Consider the following 22,780-nt stretch of genomic DNA (forward strand, 5'->3'; position numbering starts at 1 on the left):
TTAATTAAAGACTTGTTTGTTTTAAGAGACAACAGGCCTGCCAGAATTCCTGCTCTCTGGAGAGAAAAACCAAAACATCACTGAGTCCCCACCACAGATAGCATTTCCTGGCCTGATCCCTGGCCACTCTGGGGGACCCAATCACTCCCAGATGTCTTTCCCTCTGTCTTCTGCAGCCTCCTCAGTCTGGTGGGTACTTGGCCACTTCCAGCCACACCTTGTCCTGCGCTGTCTGCCCAGTCATCAGAGGGGTCTTCCTCTGTTATGCTTTGCTTCGACTTTTCAGTACAGTGGGTCACAGCTAACACAAGAGTGAGGTTCTACAGGCACTATGGAAGACAAAAGTCGTGTCCAAACTGCCCTTCTGAAATCTCTGGGGAGGCACCGTGGTGAAGATCAATACAACATGTCTCATAAGTCCGATGCTGCCAAGGGTACTCCTGCGCCAGGACAAAGGGGCTCTGTGGACCTGTGCCGGGGACTAGGAAATGAGGTGGGTGGGAAGGAGTTCATTCAAAACTCAAGCTTTCGCTGAGCGGAAGAGAGGAACAGATGATCCACACCATGTCACTCTCTCTCAGTCTTGCCACATCTCTCACTGTGTCCTCCTGACCCCCCTCCTTCATGCCAGACATCTGCAGATCTTTGTGGGCATCAGCCCTCCACACCTTCATGCCTCTGCTTACATTTTCCATCTGCCCAGAAAACCCACATCCTCCCCATCATGTCTCTTCATTCCTCATCCTGGAAGCTGCTCCCTAGCCCTATAACGACCCATCTACCTTTGTTAGTCTCCTCTTCTAAACAGAGGAGCTTGCAGGGGCTGGGCCTGCTGGCTCAGAGGCAGTTCGGTAGGTACATCCCCCTGCCCTTGTCCTCTCCCTGTCCCGAGCTGACTGCAGCTGCCCAGCTCCAGCCCCAGGGGCAGGCCTAGCACTGACCAGGTGATGCCATGTCCATAGTGCATGCTGGGAGAGCAGGGTGCACACAGCGTTCATTTCTGCACCCTGGTGCCCAGTGTTTCCCTGACTTGAAAAATCAAGGGATATGCAACCCTCATCCTCCCCTCCCTGCCCCCAGGGCAATAATGAGTCAATAGAGTTCAGTGACAACCAGAGCCACTCGGTTCTGGTTCTGACAACTGAGCCTTCATGAACCACATTCACACCCTGGCTTCCACCAGCAGTTTACTGCCTGTGCCTTCTCCTACTTGGTGACTGGCTCTATATGAAGGTCTGGGGAAATCCAGTATACCCAAAGCCACCATTTGATTTTTTTATTTCTCCTCATTCAATTACCAATTAATGTTTCTCTGATGGCTCCCTTGGGGACAGCTATGGGTCCAAGATACAAAGAAGGTTTAATGGGGGATCCAGACAAAAGGCTATTTTGAGGGACAGGGGTGGGGGAAGGGAGAGCTCCTGGGAAATAACTCATCCTAAGGAGAGGCTCATAGCTTTCATCCAATGACACTGTTTCTGAGATTGAGAAAATATTCTTACCCAGTCTCTAGGTCTCATGCCTGAGTCAAGAATGTTGGAATTAGAAGAAAGGTTGAATCAGCCCTGAAAACTAAGGTATCAGGAAAAAGAGCATCTAAAAAAAAAAAAAAAAAAAGAAAGGAAAAAGAGCAGTCCTCTTCCTTATGTAGTAATGTAGTAGAGCAGACTGCCATATAGGTCCCAATTCACCCTTCCCTGAACTTATGCCCTCTGCTGTGTGACTTTGCTGTGCCTCTCACTAAGGCGGCACAGAATATTTTCCTGTCCCCTGATTTTGGGGTCTGTCATATGACTTGCTGTGACCGATGGAATAAGGCTAAAGGCAGAATACACCAGGTCCGAACCTCGGCCTTAAGGGTTATTGCATGTTTTTGCTTGCCCTTTCCACTGTCACCAAGTCATGAGAAGGATATGCCCATGCTAGCTGACTGGTTCCAGCAGGACAATGAAGATACATGAAGCAGAGCTAACTGAGTCACTTGAGCCTAGCCGAGATCAACTTATCCTCTGCCGAACCCCAGATGCTTGGGCAAGTCAGCCAAGATCCAGCTGAATCCAGCCTGGACCAGCCAACCCGCAGCCAACCTGCAGTCCATGAGAATAAATGACTGCTGTTTCAAGCCACAGAGTTTTGAGGTGCTTTGTTATGCAGCTGGCTATAGTGAGCTGATACATATGGGGGATCTGGATCCTGGCTGCCATACCAGTTCTCAAATTATCAATTACTGGGCCCATAAAGCAGAACTGGTTCTGATCCACAAATCCTGAGGGGCCAGGTAGGGGCAGCGGAGGCCATTTTAAGTACAAGGTGCCTTACCAACCATGAGCCTTGGAGTTTATATCTTAATACATGAAAAGTACAGTTGAACAGAGATAGATTTGACTGTGTCCATTAATGGGCAGAAAGAACATCAGAACTTCCCTAACCTAATATTTAACCTTGGAGCAGGTGTACATTTTCCCACCACACAAAGTTTTCTGATCCCAAACAAATTTCCAACATTCACAGTCTGCTTCAAGACAAAACAAATTCGTATATTTTTGTTTTATGTTACTTTTTCCCTAAAACACTTTTTGGAAGACCTATTTAAAGCTAAAAGTAATGACTTGATAATTTATGAACTTTTTAAGAACTGGTTTCTCTAATAACCCCAGCAAGTTCTTTTTAATGTTAAAAAATTCCAATGTCCACTTCATTTGTCTGAAGTAATCTTCTAAGGTTGGCAAAACATGTGCCACTTTAATCTACCACTTTTGTCCTAAGTAAAAGTAATGCTAATTAATATTTAAGTGGCAGGCACCTGGGTGGTTCAGTAGTTGAGCATCTGCCTCTGGCTCAGGTCGTGATCCCAGAGTCCTGGGATTGAGTACTGCATTGGGCTCCCCGCAGGGAGCCTGCTTCTCCCTCTGCCTGTGTCTCTGCCTCTCTCTCTGGGTCTCTCATGAGTAAATAAATAAAATCTTAAAAAAATAACATCTAAGTGTCATGGAGGAGTATTTGTGTGTGTTTGGTGGTGGGGGGGGCAGTGTTACATCACCTTGTGCCCAATAAATGAATATAAAAGAAAAAGAATCTTAGTATTACTTCCTTTGATGAATAGATTATTTATCAATGTAAGTGTTCCAGTACAGTCACTGTTTACATTCCACCCATTCTCACATTCTCAACAATCATGGTTACAAATAAAGGGCACAGTATGGCATTTTGGAAAATAACTATCAAAAGAAATGGTAATAAACCTATGGAGAGACTTTCTAGCCCCCAGGCTAAAACAATCTTTCAGAAGGAACTGTCTTGAAAGGAAACCATTCTCTGAAATGTGGTCAAATGATTTAGGACCAGCACCTAGATCCTACAAAACATCTAGAATAAAAGGCTGGCAGAGAGGAAACAGAAGGCCTCTGTGTGGTTTACCTTTGCCTGGGGGACTCTCGTACTGTGGGAGGAAAGCCTGAAACAATAGAGACTGTCTGTTCCCTCTAATCAGAACCACTAGTCTCTCTCCTTCACCCCCTCCCACTGCCATAGAACCTTCACCTGTTGTGAAAGCAGATGCCATTGTTAAGTGCGTGTGCGTGGTGGTGGTGGGAGAAATTAAAAGAATCTTTTATAATAGTCAAGTCATATGAACGGTCTCAATTAAATACTGGCAATTTCTTACGGTTCAACCTAATACAATGTGTAGGTATAAAACACCCCCTCCATCACACAAATCAGAAATATGGGCTAAACCGTAAGATATGTAGAACTGTGAATGAAACAAAAAGCAGATTATCCCCTGCAGATGATAGGCGTTGTTAACATGATCACAGGGCAGTGGGTGGCTCAGTCGGTTAAGCGGTTGCCTTTGGCTCAGGTCATGATCTCCAGGTCCTGGGATGGAGCCCCGCATCAGGCTCCCTGCTTGGCGGTGGGGAGTCTGCTTGTCCCCCTGCACCCATACTCATGCACAGTATACACGCTCTTTCTAGCTTGTTCTCTCTCACATAAATAAAATCTTTTTAAAAATTAATGTATAATACATACACATCTTTTTAAGCTACAAAATACTGTCATAACCTACCAACTCTAGTTATCTTCTTTGTGGGGCTGAGGTGGGGGGAATCTGCACACTCAAGCTTTAGGGTCATGACAAACGCGCCCCCTGGAAGGAGGTGGCAGGAGCGCTGACTTACCTGGAGAGCAACAGTTGACCTTGGAGCTGCAGGTCGGCGGCACAGTCCTCTGAACGGCAGTTCCTCTCAAAGACCGTCTGTGGGGGACAGACAACGGGAAGGACAGGATTTAATGGCAAAGGTGTAAATACCAGCCAACAACTTTCTTCCAAATCAGCGAGCGGTAACTCTTCCTGGGAACCTTCGAGGCCTCCCCTCCCACGAAGCCAGCCCCCCAACAAGGTGAGGGCTCCTCCTCAGGCTCCAAGGAAACCCAGGGCAGAGGGGGCCTGGACTGCAGAGCGCATTCCTTATCGGGTTCCTTTCTCAGTCTACCGAAGTGCTTCTTGAAGTATGTTCCTCAAGAAGGGTACAAGGCAGGTGTCCTTTCCACATTTGAGAAGATCCTTAAATGCTCTCCAATGTGAGTGAATAATCCAGTTGCATAAAGAATTCTTAGATTATAGTGTGGTCATTGTCTTCTGTTTGCTCTCTTGGGGAGGCAGAAAATCTCTGTGTGAGATGGGTTCGGCTCGAGCGATGGGATGTTATAATGTTTGGTGCCAAAGAGAAACGTCAAAGGCAATGAGGCGAGTAAGCTGAGGACACCACACCCGGGCTGAGGGGACTCTTTCCTACGTCTGGGGGGTGGGGAGGCATAGCCTCTAACCCAGATTGGGCCTCGATGGCCAAAGCTCCCGCTTAGCTTCAGGGCCTAACCCTCTGTGCGCCAAACCCGCTCTGTCCATGGGGCTTGTGCAGCGTGCTGAGCCAGGTCTATCTGTGGAGGTTGGCAGGGGAATCGGGAGCAGCATTTTGGGAGGAGTTACAGTTTTCCCCTGTGGTCCACAGCAGGCTGCCAGTCCCTCCCTCATATTGGTCTGGAGTCCTCTGACATGTCTCATCTACGGACAGCAGGCTCCCGGTGTTCCAGACTCACAGACACTCCTCACTACTGTCAAGAGGCTTTGATCATTTTGGATTTTGGAGACAAGAGCCTGTTGTCATTTTTTCATTGTAAGTCATTCACTATTGAACGTCTCTTCTGTCACTGCTCATGTTTGTGGGTTTTTCCCCACCACAGAACACAGTTCCAAGTGATCTGCTCCCCTCCCACCGGGTCCATCCAGGCGGCTCTCAGAGTGCCAGCACGGACTCCGGTGAACTTGCTGGCCCACGGACAGTCTAGACCTACCAGACGGAGTAATTGTGCCTATGGAAATTCATATTCCTGTGTCACATTTCCAAAAGAATAAAGTGCCGCAGCCAACATTCCCGGCCTTGATTGTGGCAGGGGCAAAACTCATGGAAGGCTTGGGCAAAACAAAGGAAATTCCCAAGTCCTTTTGGACACTACTGGGAGCAAGGGAGAAGTCAGATTTCCAGACTTCCAGATAAGACATTTGTGCTTGATTTGCCGTCTTGAGCAAGGAGAGAACAGGAGCAAGTGGATGTGGACTGCACGGATATCTCAGGCAAGAGCAGCAGGCTCTGGAGGGTAGGAATGAGGGCAAAGCACCAAAAGTGGCTTTACCTTTGAGACTGAAGCCTGAAGGTCCCTTCATGGGGGACTGTCATGCCCTGACCGAGGCTTTGCACCTAACCTTGTTGTAATTTCACATTTTTCTTCCAGCAAACTTTCCACCCATATTATCTAAGCTTCAGGTCTCACAATACCCAGCCCTACCCATGCTGACAAGGCTCCTCCTTGCACATGTCTTTCCAGTTTCACAGGTGAGAAGGACAAGGTGAGTTCCCCACTGTGGGACATGAGGTGGGAAGCAGGTGAGAAGTTATGGAAAGGACGTGACCTAAGTCCTCCTGTGGCACACAATCTGGCAAGACCTGGCCCCTTCCCTCCTTACCTCTGTCCCTCTGGCTCTCTTGTGCCAGCCACCCCTCAGACTGGCCTCCCATTTTCCCATAGGACAAGCAGGGCCTCCACCACAGCTGGTCCCCAGCTCCTCCACCTGGTTCACCCAGGGCATGTCCTCTCATCCTTCCATGAGCAAATCAAAACCATGTCTCTGAGCCCCTTCCACCCATGAGCTCAGGCTTCATTGTAGTTCTTCTAGTTCTGGGTACTTTCTGCTGCTACTGCTCCTCTGGGTTTAAAACTAACTGATTTTTATCATTACTGGTTTCCTGTTTATCTCCCCTGCTAATATTATGCCTCCACAAAGATAGGGACTGTATTGGTCTTTTTAAAAAAATATTTTATTTATGTATTCATGAGAGACACAGAAAGAGAGGCACAGACACAGCCAGAGGAAGAAGCAGGCTCTCTGTAGGGAGTCTGATACGGGACTTGATTCTAGGACCCAGGAATCATGACCTGAGCCCAAGGCCGATGCTCAACCACTGAGCATCCCAGGTACCCCAGGATATATTGGCCTTGTTCACCTTTGTGCCTGTCCCTGGAGCCTGGCATGTTGAAGTTGCCCAGTCAACACTGGAAGACTGTGTGGTGCTCTGAAAGATGAGGTGACCCTGAAATGGGGAGTCCCATGGTGGCCGCCCCAATCCAGGCCAATGCTAATAATCAATGCCCAAGCTGTAGCAACCATCCCTTAGCAACATGTGAGTGTAGAGCCCCCTATGAAGGGTCTGTTGCTTTGTAAAAATTCATTGTCTTTGGTCTACCCTCCTCTTGTACTCTGCTATTTCCTATCCCTGGAACTGACTCACATCTTCCAGGGCTGCTAAATTTCCATCCAACAAAGGCAAACACTGAGTCCACCATTTATATATCTTGATGTACACACACAGGGATACATATATGTACACACACACACACACGTGTTTACCAGCTAAAACTAAGCATGGCCTATTCCAAGAAGATAAAACACCAGCTTACAAATTAGCCCAGGACTCAATTTCCACAGTTATAAAATGAAAATCAGCATGGCTTTAGGCAAAGATCCTTCCAAGCTGCGAATGCAGTTGTCTTAGAGGCAGAGTAGCAAGACAGAGGAAATCAAGAGACTTGCCTCATGTACTGGGGAGGCTGAAGCTGAAACTCAGAGTTCCTGTGCTTTGGACCTAGATTTGTCTCTCTGGGCAAATGACCATTTTGTTTCCTGAGGAACTGAAAAGCATCCCTCTGGGGCAGAAGGTAGGCAGACTGAGGCCTCAGAAAGCCAGCTGACAACAGAGAGTTTCCAGGAGCAAGTAAAGACTACTTCTCTTTTACTAAGTACAAAGAGTACAGGTTCCCTATGAAGCCAATGGGCCAAACTCCCAACTTTCCTCTTAGAAACAACCCTGAGCACCAACCGGGGCCTCTACGAAATTCCTCCACCCGCTTTTGCCCCTGTCTCCCTAGTCTTCTGGGCAAAGGCAAGCCTGGCTGTCCGAATCTGACAAATCCCCCACCAGCTTGGAAGCATTCTCTCCTACTGCCCTCCAGCCTCCACCTTCTGGTTGCCAAAGCCCCGTCAATTTCTTTACCCAGAAGAAAACTTTCTGGAAAATGGAAACAGATCTGAGAAGCCACCATCTCTTAATTCCTCTCTGGTTAAAGGAGGTAAACCCTTTCTCTCAGGAGAAAACTGTTTCTTGCCTCAGTCTTCAGAGACTTGCACACTGGACTCCCAGCGGCCTCCTCAGCCTCACAGACTAAATTTCCATGTTGGCTCCTTCCTCACTCTGGTCTTCACCCAGGTTTTCCTGGAGAATAGTTTTCTTTTTAAAATCCTTTATTCAGCTTCTCCCAAAATCCTTACTCTGCTTCTTTTAAAACAGGATTGGCAGACTTTTTCTATAAAGGGCATCTAGTAAATACTTTTGGCTTTGTGGCTATATGGTGTCTGTCACAACTAGTGGTGTGAAAGTGGCCATATGCAATATGCAGAGACAAAGGCATGGCCACATCTCAATAAAACTTTATTTATAAGAACAGGCAACAGACCAGATTGGCCTGCAGGCTGTAGTTTATGGACTTCTGTTCTAGAATATTTGGCTATTGGTTTCCTCCTTCTCTTCAGGCCAGGAAAAACAAACAAACAAACAAAAAACAACAACAACAATGAATCCAGCTCAAGTTACATTTTTCCCTGAGCCAGAGTACAGAGGCTGGAGCTGGCCATGCTTTCTTCCCAACGCAGTGGCCACCAAGGCCAAGGCATCCTTGGGGATGTGTGGCTTGGGGCTGGCAGCTCAATGGCTGTTCTGGCCAAGGTTGACTTTAGAGAGGAAGTTGTCTAGGGACTCAAGCCTTGGGGTGCCCATTTCTCATATTCAAATCTGCATTGGAAAAAATCTTCCTTCCTGATCTAATAGGAAGTAGGATTCTTCACCTATTCTAGCTGCATGTTCATAGGAGGGTCAATTTCTTGGACTTGGTGATATTTGCTTTTATATATATATATTTAAAAAAAAACACAAACCAACAATGAATCCAGCTCAAGTTACATTTTTCTCTGAGCCAGAGTACTGAGGCTGGATTATACATATGTATAATACATATGTCAATGTATTAATCAATGACATAGATTAGATTCTATTTACAGGCTTGCTGTGGCAACCATATCCATGCTGAGGCCTGAGAAAATAGCACAAGTGGATTGAATGGGAATACATGATTTTCAAATCCCACCCCAAGGGGACCCAACAAGAAGGCTATTTTTAAGCTAACATGAGTGAGGCATTTCCTGATGGGCAATGTGACTTACCAGAGGGTCTCTGCCTGGATGACAGGAAGTATATTTCTAAACTGCTGTTCCTCCTACAGTCCCATAGAAGTTCCCAGAGGCTCTGGCCATATGTAAATAATGTCTGCAACCCCCAGCACCTAGTACAGTGTTAAAAAATTGTATAAATGCCATGACCAGAGTGTAAAAGGTTTCTCCTTCCAATTCTGTTTCAACAGACTCTTTTTTCAGAATCCAACACTGTCTTTAATGTGAGCTCAGGGTGGTCCTGAGATTTTCTTTGTTTAGCCCCATGCCCAAATGAAGAAAGGAAATGTCTCATTGCCCAGTATTTAAAATCAGGTCATGCAGATAGAGTTCCTTTCTAAAAAGTATCATGTCCAAAGAAATAAATGAAAGACAAATACTTTGTAAGACTAAAGTGGAGACATTCCTCCTATATCAGGGTCTGTACAAATTATCCTTTTTTGATTTTGAAAGCATGGGAATAAAAACAGTCCCATTGGTCTTCCTCTAAACACAAACACAGCACCAATTTTGCCTCATGTCTTTAAGGAGAAATTGGAAGTGACAAGTTCTGTTTGGGGCATCCTTGGGTTTACTCTATGGCCCTGCAGTTCATAGCATAGTCCCCTCTGCCTAAAGACAGCCTTCCCCATGATCCAGTTAAACCCCCATGAAAAAGTGAGAGCTGAGCTGGCCCCTCTGGAACTGCACCTGGCCTCTGGACTCACCTGGATTCCAGGACTGCCTGGGATTGGCTGGCCTTTTATAGGCCACATTTCACATCCCCTTACAACCTTTGCCTTTTAATATCAGCCATAAACTTGCTCCTAGAGACCTTCTGCCTCAAGGGTCAGAAATGCTCTCCCACGATTTTTGCCCTGGAATCTTCTGTGTTCTACACTTCATTTATTTTTTTTGAACAGTTACTACTAATTAGTCACAAGAGGCAGAAAACAGAACCAGCAATAAAGATGCTGGGCCTGTCAGAGAAAAGGAAGAATATGCTAGCTGTATTCCTAAAAGCTGCAGAGCCAGATGGAATCAGGCAACTGGGAGACAGATGCCCTCAAACTGGAGAGGCTGCCAGCAAGACCCCTCCCCATGCACCCACAGAGCCTCACTTCAATGGGGCTCCAGGTGTAACCTCAAGCACCAAGTAAGTGCCTGGCCTCGGACTTCCTCAATCATCTCAGAGGAGAACAAAGAAGTTGGTGTTCCTTCCCTAGCCAGAGACTGTCCTCTGGAGTCGAGCCCTCATTTGTTTATATACATACTCTATGGGCTCACGGACAAGGTTTTCTATAAGGCAGGACGAAAGAAAGAAAACCCAATGGGCCTGAAGATTTGGGGGCAAAACCACGATTTTTTTCTTACAGAGGGTTGTGGAGGATCGGAACAACTCTTGCCATAAGTTGCAGAGATAAAGCACTAAAGAAGAAAGTGTGCAGGCTGCGCAGGTCACTGCTGGGTACAGCCCAGCCTTTGGGAGATGGGAGTCCCCTCTCCTTTTGGGGTTAACCATGGTGGAGAAGCTAGGAACATAGGGATGTAACCAGACTTCTGGGGTCAGTGAGAAGGCTAAACTACACATGCTTGAAGCTAGATGTCTTTCACACGTGTTTCACTATGACCGTGGTGCCCTTTCTGAAAAGATTACCCAGAAGCTGATGCCAAGGAGCTGATGCTTATAAAAGTGGAGGTAATCTGGTTAGACTAGGGATGGGAGTAGAAACTTCTTCCTCTCACTCCCCTCCTACCCTGCCGGGCCAAAGTGCTTCCCTGAATCCAGGTGCCTAATCTGCCCCTCCTCCCCCAGACTGGATGGTCCATGAAACCTCTCTGGCCCTGGTGTCTGCAGTGACATGCTCTCTCTTCCATCCTCCCGACCACTCAGCTTTGCACTGTTCCCTAGACGTTTTATATATGATAATGAAAATAAACTTTCAGCCTGGCATTTTAAGGCAGCTGGGCACCTCACTGGGGAAACCATTACCTCATGTCCAGGCTGAACAATCAGTGAGTTCTCATGGGCTTGGGCTATATTTCCACACATGCAGGCACTGAGAGGTCTAGGGTCGGGGGACAGATGGTGACGATTTCCAGCACAATGGAGACCCAAAGGCTATGACTTCAACATAATTCAAAATTAACAGTAGAGTAAAACAGCTCACTTTTCACTTGAAAGATGACAGAGTGTTCTCAACACAGGTAATGCCTATTCTTTCACTGAGCATATCTCCTCCAGCTTGTTTTTTGGAAAGGACATTTACACGTGCACAAACGTACGACGGTTGTTAGGTGAATCACTCTAAATCACACACCATGCTCTCCTGTCTGGGAGGAATTCCCAGAGAGTTCATAAAGCACATTTAAAAAAAAATTATATAACCTTACTGAATCTGTCAGTGGAGAAATTCTGATACGATGTCCAACCTTTGTGGGAAGCCCTAGCTTTGTGTTCTTTCAGAAGGGCTGTCACCCGAGATAGATTTACTGAGTATCCACTAAGGCAAGGCACTGTGTCAGCTACCAGGGATCAACAGAAAATGAGAAAAAAAATTGATCCCTGTCCTCTTGAGCCTCCATTCAAGTGAGGAAGACAGAAAAGCAATTAGACAAATAATAATAGATTGTGACAGGTTTCATGAAGGAATCAAATAGATAAGTCAAGGCATACAGGTGTTGGAGAATGGTTCTTTGAGGAGGTGGTATGTAAGCTGAGACCTGAAGAATAAAGAATTGGCTGTGAGAAAGAGCTTTCTAGAAGAGGTATCAGCATATGCAAAGGGCCTGAGGCCGAAGAGGGTTTGAGTTTGAGAGTGGTTGGCATGCAGTTTGTAGCTAACACCCAATAATCCTGGAGAGGTCAGGGCCCCATTGTGCAGGGTCTGTGGGCCTTAACAAGAGTCTAGATGTTCTTCTAAGGGCAGAGGGAAGCTGGGGGAAAGCTGGGGGTAGGTAGGCATTATAAAGAGAAATGACCTGGTGGCCTGGATTACAATGGTGGCAGGAGAGAGGGAGTATGGCAAGGATTCATATATCAGTCCAGCTTGTGCTGGAGAGCCAGCTCTTGGGTTCTGGTAGTGTAGATCATCCCCATACCATCCCTCTAGCACAAGGGCATCTCTGGGCCTCACAGGCAAGGACCAGTGCTGAAGATCATGAGAGGTCCATATGAATAACCAGCCAGAGCCCTTAGTGTCACTGCTTCCTACCCAGGGAACTGACACATGGGCCAGCTGAGATCAGACACACGCCCTGCAGAAGGGAATAAGCTTCAGTGTAGCATCTGCTTCCTCTAGTCCCACTTAGACATTCCTGTGGTTTGCCCTATTCTTTCCTCACCACAGTGCTGTGAAGCTGCCTTGTCACCTCCACTCACTGGGGTGGAGACAGAGGCTTCCAGAGGCTAGGTGACTTGCCCTTCCCAGGAAAGGAAGAGCAGAATCTAATGCTGTCTCACCATTTCAATGCTCCTCATGTATTATTTCACAGAATCCCACAATCTCCCCCAGGTAGGCAGAGCAGACAAAGGTACCCCAAGTGACAGGTGATAAGCAGGGCTCTTAGCAGGTAAGTGCCCCATGCCACTGGGTGAGTACATTCTGCTCTGGCCTGGGACCCTGATCTTACTCCAAAGACTGTACTCCTTCTCCAGAGAAGCCAGGGGAAGAAAGAAGCCCTGGAGTTCTCTGGGGTATGGAGCACATTCCTTTTCTACTGCTGCAGTAATAAGTTAGCACAAATTGAGCAGCTTAAAACAAGATAAATTTATCATCTCACAGCTCTGCAGGGCTTGGCTGGTTTCTCTGCTCTGGGTTTCACAAAGCTGAACTCAAGGTGTCAAGGGTTTGGCCCTTCTCTGGAGGCTCTGGAGGAGAATCTGCTTCTAGGCTTACTCAGGCTGTTGGCACAATTCAGCTCCCCGTGGTTGTAGGACTGAGGCCCCAGTTTCCTTGCAGATGCTCACTGGGAGCCTCTCTCAGCCCCTGAAGGTTTCCTATGTTCTTTGTCAAATTGCACCTCTATCATTAAAACCAGCAACAGTCAGTCAAGTCCTTCTCATGCTTCAAATCTCTGACTCCTTCTTTTGCATCTCCCTGACCTTGTTCCTCTGCCTCTAGCTGGAGAAAGATGGGGCCCACCTGGATTATCCAGGCAACTCCCCCTATTTTAGAACCCATGACCTTAATCACTCCTGAAAAGTCTCCTTTGCCATGTAGTTTATTGTATCCACAGGTTCTAGGAATTAGGGTATGGATATGGGGGTCAGGGGCATTCTGTCTACATGGTGGGTGACCTGCAAGTCCAGCCCCAGTCAGGTCTTTGGCAGCCTCCTGAGGAAGCGTGAGAGCAATCAGAGTTTTCAAAGCTCTACTCTGTGTATAGGGTTTGAAGACAAGAGCTTCTGTCATAGCCACTGGTATGCTCACCTGACGGGGAAAGACAAGGGCTCCTCAGGTGATAAGTTCAGTGCCAGCCTTCCTTCTTTCCCAGCACACAGGCCAAATGAGGCTTTGCAGGATTCTTTCATTCGCTCTATACTGTTTCAACAGCTGAGACCAAGTAGGAACTAACGATAAGTCAACTCTCTGGGTCTTTCACACTGAACCTCTGAGAGAACTCACGTGGCAAGGCCTTCCTGGCACTGCTGTGAGAGCTCCCAAGGGCCTCACCAGACCCAGACAGACCAGTCTCCCCAAGGCACGTCTCTGACCTCCTTGTACTCAAAAAGATGTAATGGTTTCCTGTCCCCAAGAGAATCAAGTCCAGCTCCATGGCTGGTGAACAAGGTCCTAGTCTTCATGGCCCCTCCCCCTCTCCTGACACCAGACATTCAGCCACATGGAAGACCATTAGGTTCCATCAGTCCTTCCTCCTCGGTTAGCCTGTCAAACCCCTCTAACCCCAGGTGTCCAAATCCTACTTTGTCCTTGACTCCAGCCCATTCTCCCCTTTCTCCACAGAATACCTTCTCCTCGGTTGGAAGTGGAACACACACACACTAATCCGAATCTCACTATCTTCTCTGTACACATTATTCCTGTACTGTAAGCCTATTGAAAGCAAGCAATGTTTTATCTTTTTATCAAGGGCTTACATGGAGTAGGCACTCAATGACTGGATTGCTTTTGGATTTATTACAGTCCTTTTAAATACTCTTCTGGCTAAGGGATAAAACAAGTTGCCTTTTCTTGTTGTTGTTGCCTATTTTTGTACTGAATATCTCCTGAGGAGAGGCAGGTCTCTACTCTGCTTACATTTTTAAGAAGTGTGTGCTCATCAGGCTGAGAATCCTGCAGAGTGCCTAGGATCTCAGGTGGTTCTCAGCACTGGTGGCAACTGCACTCTGCACTCACGCAGCCTAGCACTTATCCTATGGCCCACATTCTACCAATACTGTTCTTTACCCAGCAGAGGGGAGGCTTGGCCTCCTACCTGTCCCACTTGCTGCAAAGAACTGCAGATCCCTCAGGATGCCTGTACACACATGCTCTAGTCCTTGCCTCCATGTTATACACACTGTGCAGCTATTCCACCTGAACACAACTACCCATGAGGGCAGGCCACAACTCCAATGGATCACCAGAACTTGGTTCATCCCACTGCACAATCCTGTGTACCAACATGGGCTGGGTGCCTTTTAGTTGAAGAGACTACAGTATATAAATACTAATGTTATCTGGCAATGTGACTTGAAGAGTTCCAATGAGGTTATTTCTTCCTATGAAAGAGGTTAGATGCTCCTTGGGGAATGGTCATAAATACATGGGCTGAAATTTAGCTCAGTGTAATGGAGTAGGCTTAGCTCTCAGAATCTTTCTCCTCAAATTTAGCTAACATCTGGAAGACACATGGAGTATGATCATTAAATTAGCGCCTCCCCCCACCTAATCAGGAAAAGGAGAAAAGCAAGGATCACTTTTCCCAGAATATTTTTGAGACTCCTAGACAATCTTCCCAATCTAAGAACAATATTTTTCTTTCATTTTAATTTCAATCAAAGAATCACATGGTTAAAAAAAAATAATGACCCCCTGCCACACATCTCTTTATACTGAGTCCTGCTCTCCAGGAGCAACCACTATTACTCATGTCCACATATGTTTCTTTTGATGATTAATCAAATTTTGACATCTTATGGAATTTCTGCCACAAGGTACAAGAATTTCCCTCTCCTCCACCTTCCTAATTCTGACGGGCAAATCATTAGTCTTAGCTTCTCTCCTGCAGCAGTTCTCAAACATCAGCTGCATGAGAATCACCTGGTCAGCTTGTTAAAAGACAGACTGTTGGGGCCTACTCCATGAATTTTTGATTCAGTGGGTCTGGGTGGGGCCCAAGAATTTTCATTTCTTACAAGATCCCAAAGGGGCTGACATGGCTGGTTCAGCAACCACAACTTAAGATGTAGTACTCCACTGAAGACCTCTGCAATTTTAAGTAGTAAATAGCTATTTCTTGTTTCACCAAGTTTTACAATATATTTTGACTCAACAATTTAAAAGATGTTAAGACAATTTTGGTTGTCCTATTTTTACCTCTATATTTAGTCAAATTTAATGATATTTGCATTTTATTCCATAACTGAATACAAATAAATAATTCTAATGTTATTATGGCTACATGATTATTGATCACAGAACCAAAACAAGTATCACGATTACAAATCCTCTTCTATAGGTGAAAACTCCTAGAACACTCAACTTCCACTTAAGGGAGAATATTTCTAGTATCAAAGTCTTCTCTTCCCTATACTCTTTTACTTGCTTAAAATCACATGATATTTTGTTTTATGTTTGTTTAAACCATGATAATTGACCATATTTCTATTTTTCTAAGAATTTTTGATTGCCTTTATTTTTTTGTTAGAGAAGAAATATATTTCATCTACACTGTATCCTAAAGTTTTGCTACTTTCTGTTTTTCTGCCTATTGCTGGCTTCAGTCCTCCTGAAGTCCATTGATCCCCTTTTCTAAATTGGTTAATTATTTTTTTAAAATTTGCTATTACCCTTTTGTGTTGTTGGAGTGCATTTCAAGTTATTCCCTTAAAAGAGTTCCTAGAGAGGTAAACCATGTGATCCTTGCTTGTCTGAAAAATGATTGTATTTTGACCTCATACTTGAGTGTTAAGCTAAGTATAAAATTCTAGTTTCAAATCACCTTCTCTCAGAACTCTGAAGTCTTTATTTCACCATATTCTGGCTTCTAATATTGCTAATCAGGAGTCTGATGGTTTACTTAGTATGACTCTAATTTTGTTGTAAGCTGACATATATCCCTCACTACCACCATCCATCCTGTATTCTCTGTCCTGGAAGCATTTAGAATTTTCCTTAAATGTTAGAAGCAGAGACACTGCAAAATGATGAATCTAGGACATTTTTGGTTTCTCCTGCTTGTAGTTGGTAAATTAAAAAATAATGTTACCCTTTACCTCTGGGAAATTTTTTCTATTGTCTTTCATAACTTTTTAAATTTTCTCTGTTTACTTTTTCTGGTATTCCTATTACTTGAATATAGGACCTTGTAAATTGATTTTTAGTTGTCTTTTCTATTTGTCTTTTAACTCTGATTATTTGAGGATTTCTTACCATCATCTTCTTATCCTATTAAATTTTTGTCTCTGCAGCCATATCGCTAATTTTTAAGAACCCTTTTCTTGGGGCACCTGGGTAGCTCAGTTGGTTAAGCATCTGCCTTCAGCTCAGGTCATCCTGGCATCCTGGGACTGAGCCATGCATCGGGCTCCCTGCTTCCTCTGTTCCTCACCCCACTCATACTCTTTTGTTCTCTCTTTGAAATAAATAAATAAAATATTTAAAAGAACTTTCTTTTTTCCTGTTACTTCCCTGCAAAAAGAAATAGAATTCAAACCATTTCCTAATGGACAGAATGCATTCTTAAATCTCCTATGTTTATTATGTACAGTTTAAGGTAGTTTTTAAATGTATATAATGTCTTCTATTCCCTGAATAATTTATTTTCTTATAAGTCAGTTATTCTGTTGTTTATTTTGTTTCTTTCTCAATGTACCACATTGCCCCTTCATTCTCAGGTTTTACTGGCTGTCCATTTGTATTTAAGGCAAAAGGGCTGATCAGAAAATCTGTGGATGTGTCTGGGTGAACAGTAAGAAGGGCAACTAGCACTTACACTGGAGTCTCTAAATGCCAAGAGGTAATAAGGTTTTCCTTTGGGGAACCAGCCAACTCACACCTCAACTAGTTTATTCAATTCTTTACAGAAGAAAAATGCCTGGTTGCCTGCTATTCTGCATGCCCAAAGTATTGGGACAAGGACAGAGGTGAAACGTCAACTCTTCCACTTACCAAATTTCACTTAATATCTCCCTCCCCTATTTCTTTTTTTTTTTTTAATTTTTTTTTATTTATTTATGATAGTCACACAGAGAGAGAGAGAAGAGGCAGAGACACAGGCAGAGGGAGAAGCAGGCTCCATGTACCGGGAGCCCCACGTGGGATTCGATCCCGGGTCTCCAGGATCGCGCCCTGGGCCAAAGGCAGGCGCCAAACCGCTGCGCCACCCAGGGATCCCTCCCTCCCCTATTTCAGTTCCACCTGTCACTCTTTCACCCCTCTGTAACCACTGGCCTGGCCATGACTGTAGCCTTTCTGGATCCCTGGATAGATGGGCACCCAGGCCCTCTATGCGTAGTTCAAGGTTCACCCACCAACACTCTTCCATCTTCTTCAGTCACTCCAGAAAATTACCAGACTCTCTCACTGATTGATGTCCCTTCTCCCTCACAGTCTCTATTAACTCATTTATAATTACTGTAATAGGGTCTCAGGAAGCATAAACATATGTGCTTGGTTGATCCAGAAGTGACCAAAAAGGGCATTTTCATATTCATCTGTCCCTGCATCTTTGGCTTTGATTAGGCTGATTCATTGAGACCCCAGCCTACTCCAAGTGTCAATAACAGTAGGACCTACCAGTCACCTTCCAGGGTACTTGTGTTTTGAAAGAAGTTCATGTTTGAAATAAAAAGAAGGACCTAAAAAATCAGTATTTGCCAGTAGGTTGTGTGTATATGTGTGGCAGGTCCTGGGAGCCCTGCCTACACCCATGCACAACTGCTGCCCATCCCCCAGCTGATGTGTAGGTAGCTAACAGCTCACATCTGTGTCCTTCCACAGAGAACTGTGAAAAGCTGAAGGGAATCTCCTTCAAGGAGACCCACACTCCCCTTCTACACTGGACAGCCAGCCAATGGTTGACTAACAGAGGATACAAAAGCCCTCTTGCCTCAAGAAGACAACTTCTTGGTATAATTTATCCTCCTGAGTTCCCCAGCTCAGCTAAGCTAGCTGATGCCACATCCTTACTCAGTCCCGTCCACTTCCCTTACTTCCTTGTTTCTTCCAGTTGCTCCCAAGTCCCTGCCTCAGGCTCTGCTTCTAGGGAACCTGACCCAAGACCATGTGGGAAATACTTTGGTAGAGAACTGGGATGCCTTGGTAAAAATCTCACCACTTAATGAACATCTGGATGCATATCACAAACCTCAAACACTTCTCTGTGTCTCTGTGGTTTTGTTCGCAACTCTAATCTGCAAGGCACGGCTCACTGACGTGCTAATTTTCCCCTACGCTCAGTGCAGTCAGCAGGTGGGTGGGGCCGGTGAGTGGTTCCACAACTTTGCTCCCACCCTGCATAGGTTCGTTTGGCCAAAAAGCAGTTTTGCCTGACCGTCCCCTCACCATAGTCTTGGAGCTGTGGTGATCTTGGGTGTTGAGGAAAGATTGAAAACAGATTTGGGACTAACAGATTCTTTTCATATTTCCTGGATAGTAGTGGTGCTGCACATTTCACAGATGGCTCAGGGCAGACAAGCAGCACTGCCGCACAGAGTCAGCTCATGGGCTCACTCCAGCCCACTCCTACTTGGAGGGCCTGTCCCTGACATTGTTCTGAAGCTCTTCTATACAGCAGCACGTCCTAGAATCTGATAAGCATCAGACAGGATGGGTGGCCCACCAGCACTCATCATGTTCTAGGCTCCAGGGATGCTTGGGTTGGGAATTTCTAACCAACCACCAATTCTACAAGATGATGTTCTCACTTCTTCACCTCCCTCAATCCCTCACCAATAAAACATTTAGTGAGCACCTCCTATGTGATCTAAGCTCTGGAACTGGTCTGGGAACAGGTGTCAAGATCAGGAGCCAAGTAACCAGTTCATGACCTCAAAGGGACATTAAGGAAGGCACGTGATGGAATGAGCACTGGGTATTACATAGGACTGATAGATCACTTACTTCTACCTCCAAAACCAATACCTCCAAAACCAATGTTAATTAGTTGAATTTGAATTAAAAAAAAAAAAAGAGCCAGGTTAAATTCAGGTTCTGTCTGACCTCAGATTCTCTGTGCTTAGGTCATAACCATTACTTGTAGTGCATCTCCATTCTACACCGTAATAAACTGGGACTGTAGAGGGGGTAAAAAAAAAAGGATGTATTAAAAAGAAAGTATCATTCCCCAGGTTACTTTTTTTTCCAATTTTAAATCCAGTATAGTTAATATGCAGTGTTATATTCGGGTCAATATTTGTTAATATAATAGCTGTAGTAACCCAGAAGCCCTAAAATCTCAATGTCCTAAATTAAGAGAAATTTAAGTTCTCTCTCAGTCAAATTCCAATTAGGGATTAACAAATGGTCTGCCTTTTGGTAACTCGGATCCTTGACTTTCTTCCATCTTGTGGTCTGCCATCTTCTGGAGCCTTTGAGTCCTTGGCTTCCAGTGGCAAAAGAAGATGATGCAGGTTTTGGTTTTGGTTTTGGTTTTCAAATAACATGCTTTATTGGATCAATTTAAACGCTACAACAAGAAGAAAGAGAATGAGGTAGATAACCAGAGTGAAGAGATGTATACTGAATGTACGATGCAGTGATTCCACGGTTCTAGCTAGTAAACAGTGTTCATCAGGATGAGTGTGTTCTTTATCTTCTTCACCTATTTCACACACTACATAGTAACTAAAAAGGGGAAAAGATACTTTTACAAAGGAGGGTTCTGGTAGACACCACTTTAGCTAAGTAATCTATCTTAATTATAATGAATAATGGGTCAAACTGATACTGCCTTCTGAAGTGATAAAGTGGAAGGATACAGCATCATCTGTGTAAATAATTTGTGAAAATGTTTAGCCTGAAACTAACTGGGGGAAACAACCAGACAATTCCAGATTATGGGACAGTCTACAGGACAATTTGCTGATAATCTTCAAAATAATGATATAATAATATTATTAAAATTTTTATCATTATATATTAATGATGGTGAATTACTATGTTATACATTATAATATGTTAGTGATAGGTGAATTATTATATTATATATTATATTATATTAAGGTAGGTGAATCTAGGTGAAGGGTATATGTCCATTGTGCTGTTTCTTCAACTTTTTGTAGGTTTAACATTTTCAAGATAAAAACTTCAGAAACTTAAAAAAGATAAGTTTATAACCACTTGGGAAGAGACTCCATGTGTTTAAATCATGTCGTTGTTAGACGCAACCCCCCAAACCACATATTTTATCATTTCGCAGATCAGGAAAGGGAGGTGCGGTGGGGGGGGTGCCTGTGCCCTCTTCCGCCAGGCAGGGCCGCAGCCTCTGCCACAGGCACCTGCCACCCTGGGTCCCGGTCGTGAGCATCAAGGTTCTGACCTGATTCTGTTGGGCAATCTTCTGTCCCTTTTTCCAGCGGAGCACTGGTGTCAGGGCTGGCAGTTCTCTCTCCTCCTCCCCAGTCACATGCTCACCCAGGCTGTAGGCGGCTTCAAACACGATGGGGCTGATGACGTCCTGCACTCTCCGCTGAAACAATAAACAAGCAGTCACATTAATTGCTAATACTGGCCGACACGTGCAGAGCATTTCACAGTTTATAAAGACCTTCCACATGGATTGCCTCATATGATCCTCACAACCACCCTTGTGAGGTAAGATTTTATTGCTCTCATATTTCAGATGAGGTAACTGAGGTGGAGCGCAGGGAACGTCTTGTCTAAGGTCACCTTGATAATGAGTGGGGGCTTCCCCACTCTACCTTGCGTGATGCTCAATCATCTTCTCTTTAGCATATGGAACACATTACCTTACTCGTCTTCCAAATATTCTTCTCAGCCAGCTGACGGGTAGGAGAGCATCTGCACTCACGCTGGAAGCTAACCCTCTGCATTCATAGTGTTTGGATGACCACGGGTCTTTTGTACAGAGATAAATATGGCTCTTGTGCCAGGACAGGAGATCCCAGGACACTGAGGAGACTCTTGTCTTCCCAGGGTTAGGTATCGGTGGCCTTATGTTCTTTCCTCTGACACCAAAGGGCTTTGAGACCCAAAGGAATGAGAGGTTGATAGTCACAACAGGAATGGAGAGGGAAGGAAGGAAGAGAGCAAACAGATAATGAACACCTGCAAGATGCCAGGTACTGGGCCAGGTGTTCTCACCAGAAGAGCAACATGCCCAAGCCCTGTGAATTAGGACTTCCTACCCTCCATCATCCAGAAAAGATCAAGGAAAATGCAAGGATACACTCCCCAGGGCACAAGGCTGAAAAGGATTTGAGTCACATCTGTTCAACCCTGGAGCTCTTGGCCTTCTGGCACAAGGTGTCACCATCTCTTGGGGACTCTGGGTCCCCCAGTCTCACGGTCTCTGGTTAGAGGCAGGGTACAGGGTAGGTAGTTCCATGTTAGGGCCAGCATGCCCTGTGAGAGGTGGGCTTCCAAGTGGAGCGGGGCAAATCTGAGGAGTGGCGCCAATAAGCCACATCCCCACTACTCTCCATCTGTCACGGGCAGGGAACCAGCAGAGAAGCAGTGGCCCTGTCAGGGACTGATAGAAGCTGGGCAGGAGGGCAGAAGCCGACCATGGGGCCATGAGCAGAGCCAAGGACTTCACACCACTCTCTGTGCGAAGTCTGGTGGAATTTCAAACAGATTAGAGCTGAGTTCAAAATAATAGAAAGTTCTAAAGTTCCCAAGAAGTGCACAGTGAGGAACTGGCTCCAGCCCCTCCCTGACACCCAGAGCCCCCTTCCAGAGGCAGACACACCTGTCATTTTTGGATATGGGTCCAATCTAAGTGTATGCAGGCCAATCGCAGTTCATGGCATACTGCAGTTTATTTTCTTCACATAGCATGTATCCTGGAGGTGGTTCAGTCAATACACAGAACCCCAGCACCTTCTGGATAAACTGCTTCCAGAAAATTCTCTTGACCTTCAGATTTGAGGGACAGGTCTTTAATACCTATGTCCTCTCTGGGAGTAAAACCTATACCTGGGAAACAGATCTCCTCTGCCTTGCTGACTTTGCTAAGCAGAATTTAAAGACTGTTGGGGGTGTAAAGAACAATGAGAGTGCAATCTTCATGGTTTTACAAATAAATGCCTCAGTGGTTTTGTTGTTGTTGTTGTTGTTGTTTTAAGGTTGCCTATCTTATGGCTTTTCCTTTAAATCCTTTGTGTTGAAGTAGGTCAGTTACTATGTTTTTATTCTTGGGGGAAAGGTTGAATCTGGGAGTGGGGGAGAGAGAAGTGACCTATCATTTCCCAGCTACCAAATGCATGTATTCCAGAGACTCGGCCAAGATGTTACTTTATCTAATCCACATTCCACCTGACCTGGTAGACTATTGCTCCCATTTTGTAGATGAGGCAACAAGAGGTTCAGGAGCTCACATAAATTGCATTTCACCCCAAAGCTAATAATAAGTGGCAGAACCAGACTCATTCTTAGAACCAGAAGCAAAACTCCTTTCCCTGAAGTCCATAAAAAACTATTTAAAGGCTATCCCAACTGCTTTCAGTTCTGACATCACCCTCAAACATCACCTGTTAACTTAAGAGGACAAGGGGCAGGAGTGAGGGCTGTTTCTCATACAAGTAGGAATAGGAGTTACTGACAGCCAGGAAACTGG

At 45.2% G+C, this 22,780-nt stretch overlaps 1 protein-coding gene across 4 annotated transcripts in view; it reads right to left on the reverse strand.

Moving 5' to 3' along the window:
• The window catches only part of ITGA9 (integrin subunit alpha 9), a 353,990-nt gene that overhangs the window by 162,293 nt on the left and 168,917 nt on the right, over window positions 1–22,780 (reverse strand). For all 4 annotated transcript variants that reach the window (XM_072793385.1, XM_072793383.1, XM_072793386.1 and 1 more), the window contains exons 16-17: window positions 20,522–20,671; window positions 4,179–4,255 (exon numbers count right to left, since the gene is read on the reverse strand). In XM_072793385.1, the coding sequence (XP_072649486.1) occupies window positions 4,179–4,255; window positions 20,522–20,671 (227 nt within the window). The remainder of the gene's footprint in view (window positions 1–4,178; window positions 4,256–20,521; window positions 20,672–22,780) is intronic.

The sequence above is a fragment of the Canis lupus genome, chromosome 22 (genome assembly GCF_048164855.1).
Source record: "Canis lupus baileyi chromosome 22, mCanLup2.hap1, whole genome shotgun sequence".
Taxonomy (NCBI): domain Eukaryota; kingdom Metazoa; phylum Chordata; class Mammalia; order Carnivora; family Canidae; genus Canis; species Canis lupus.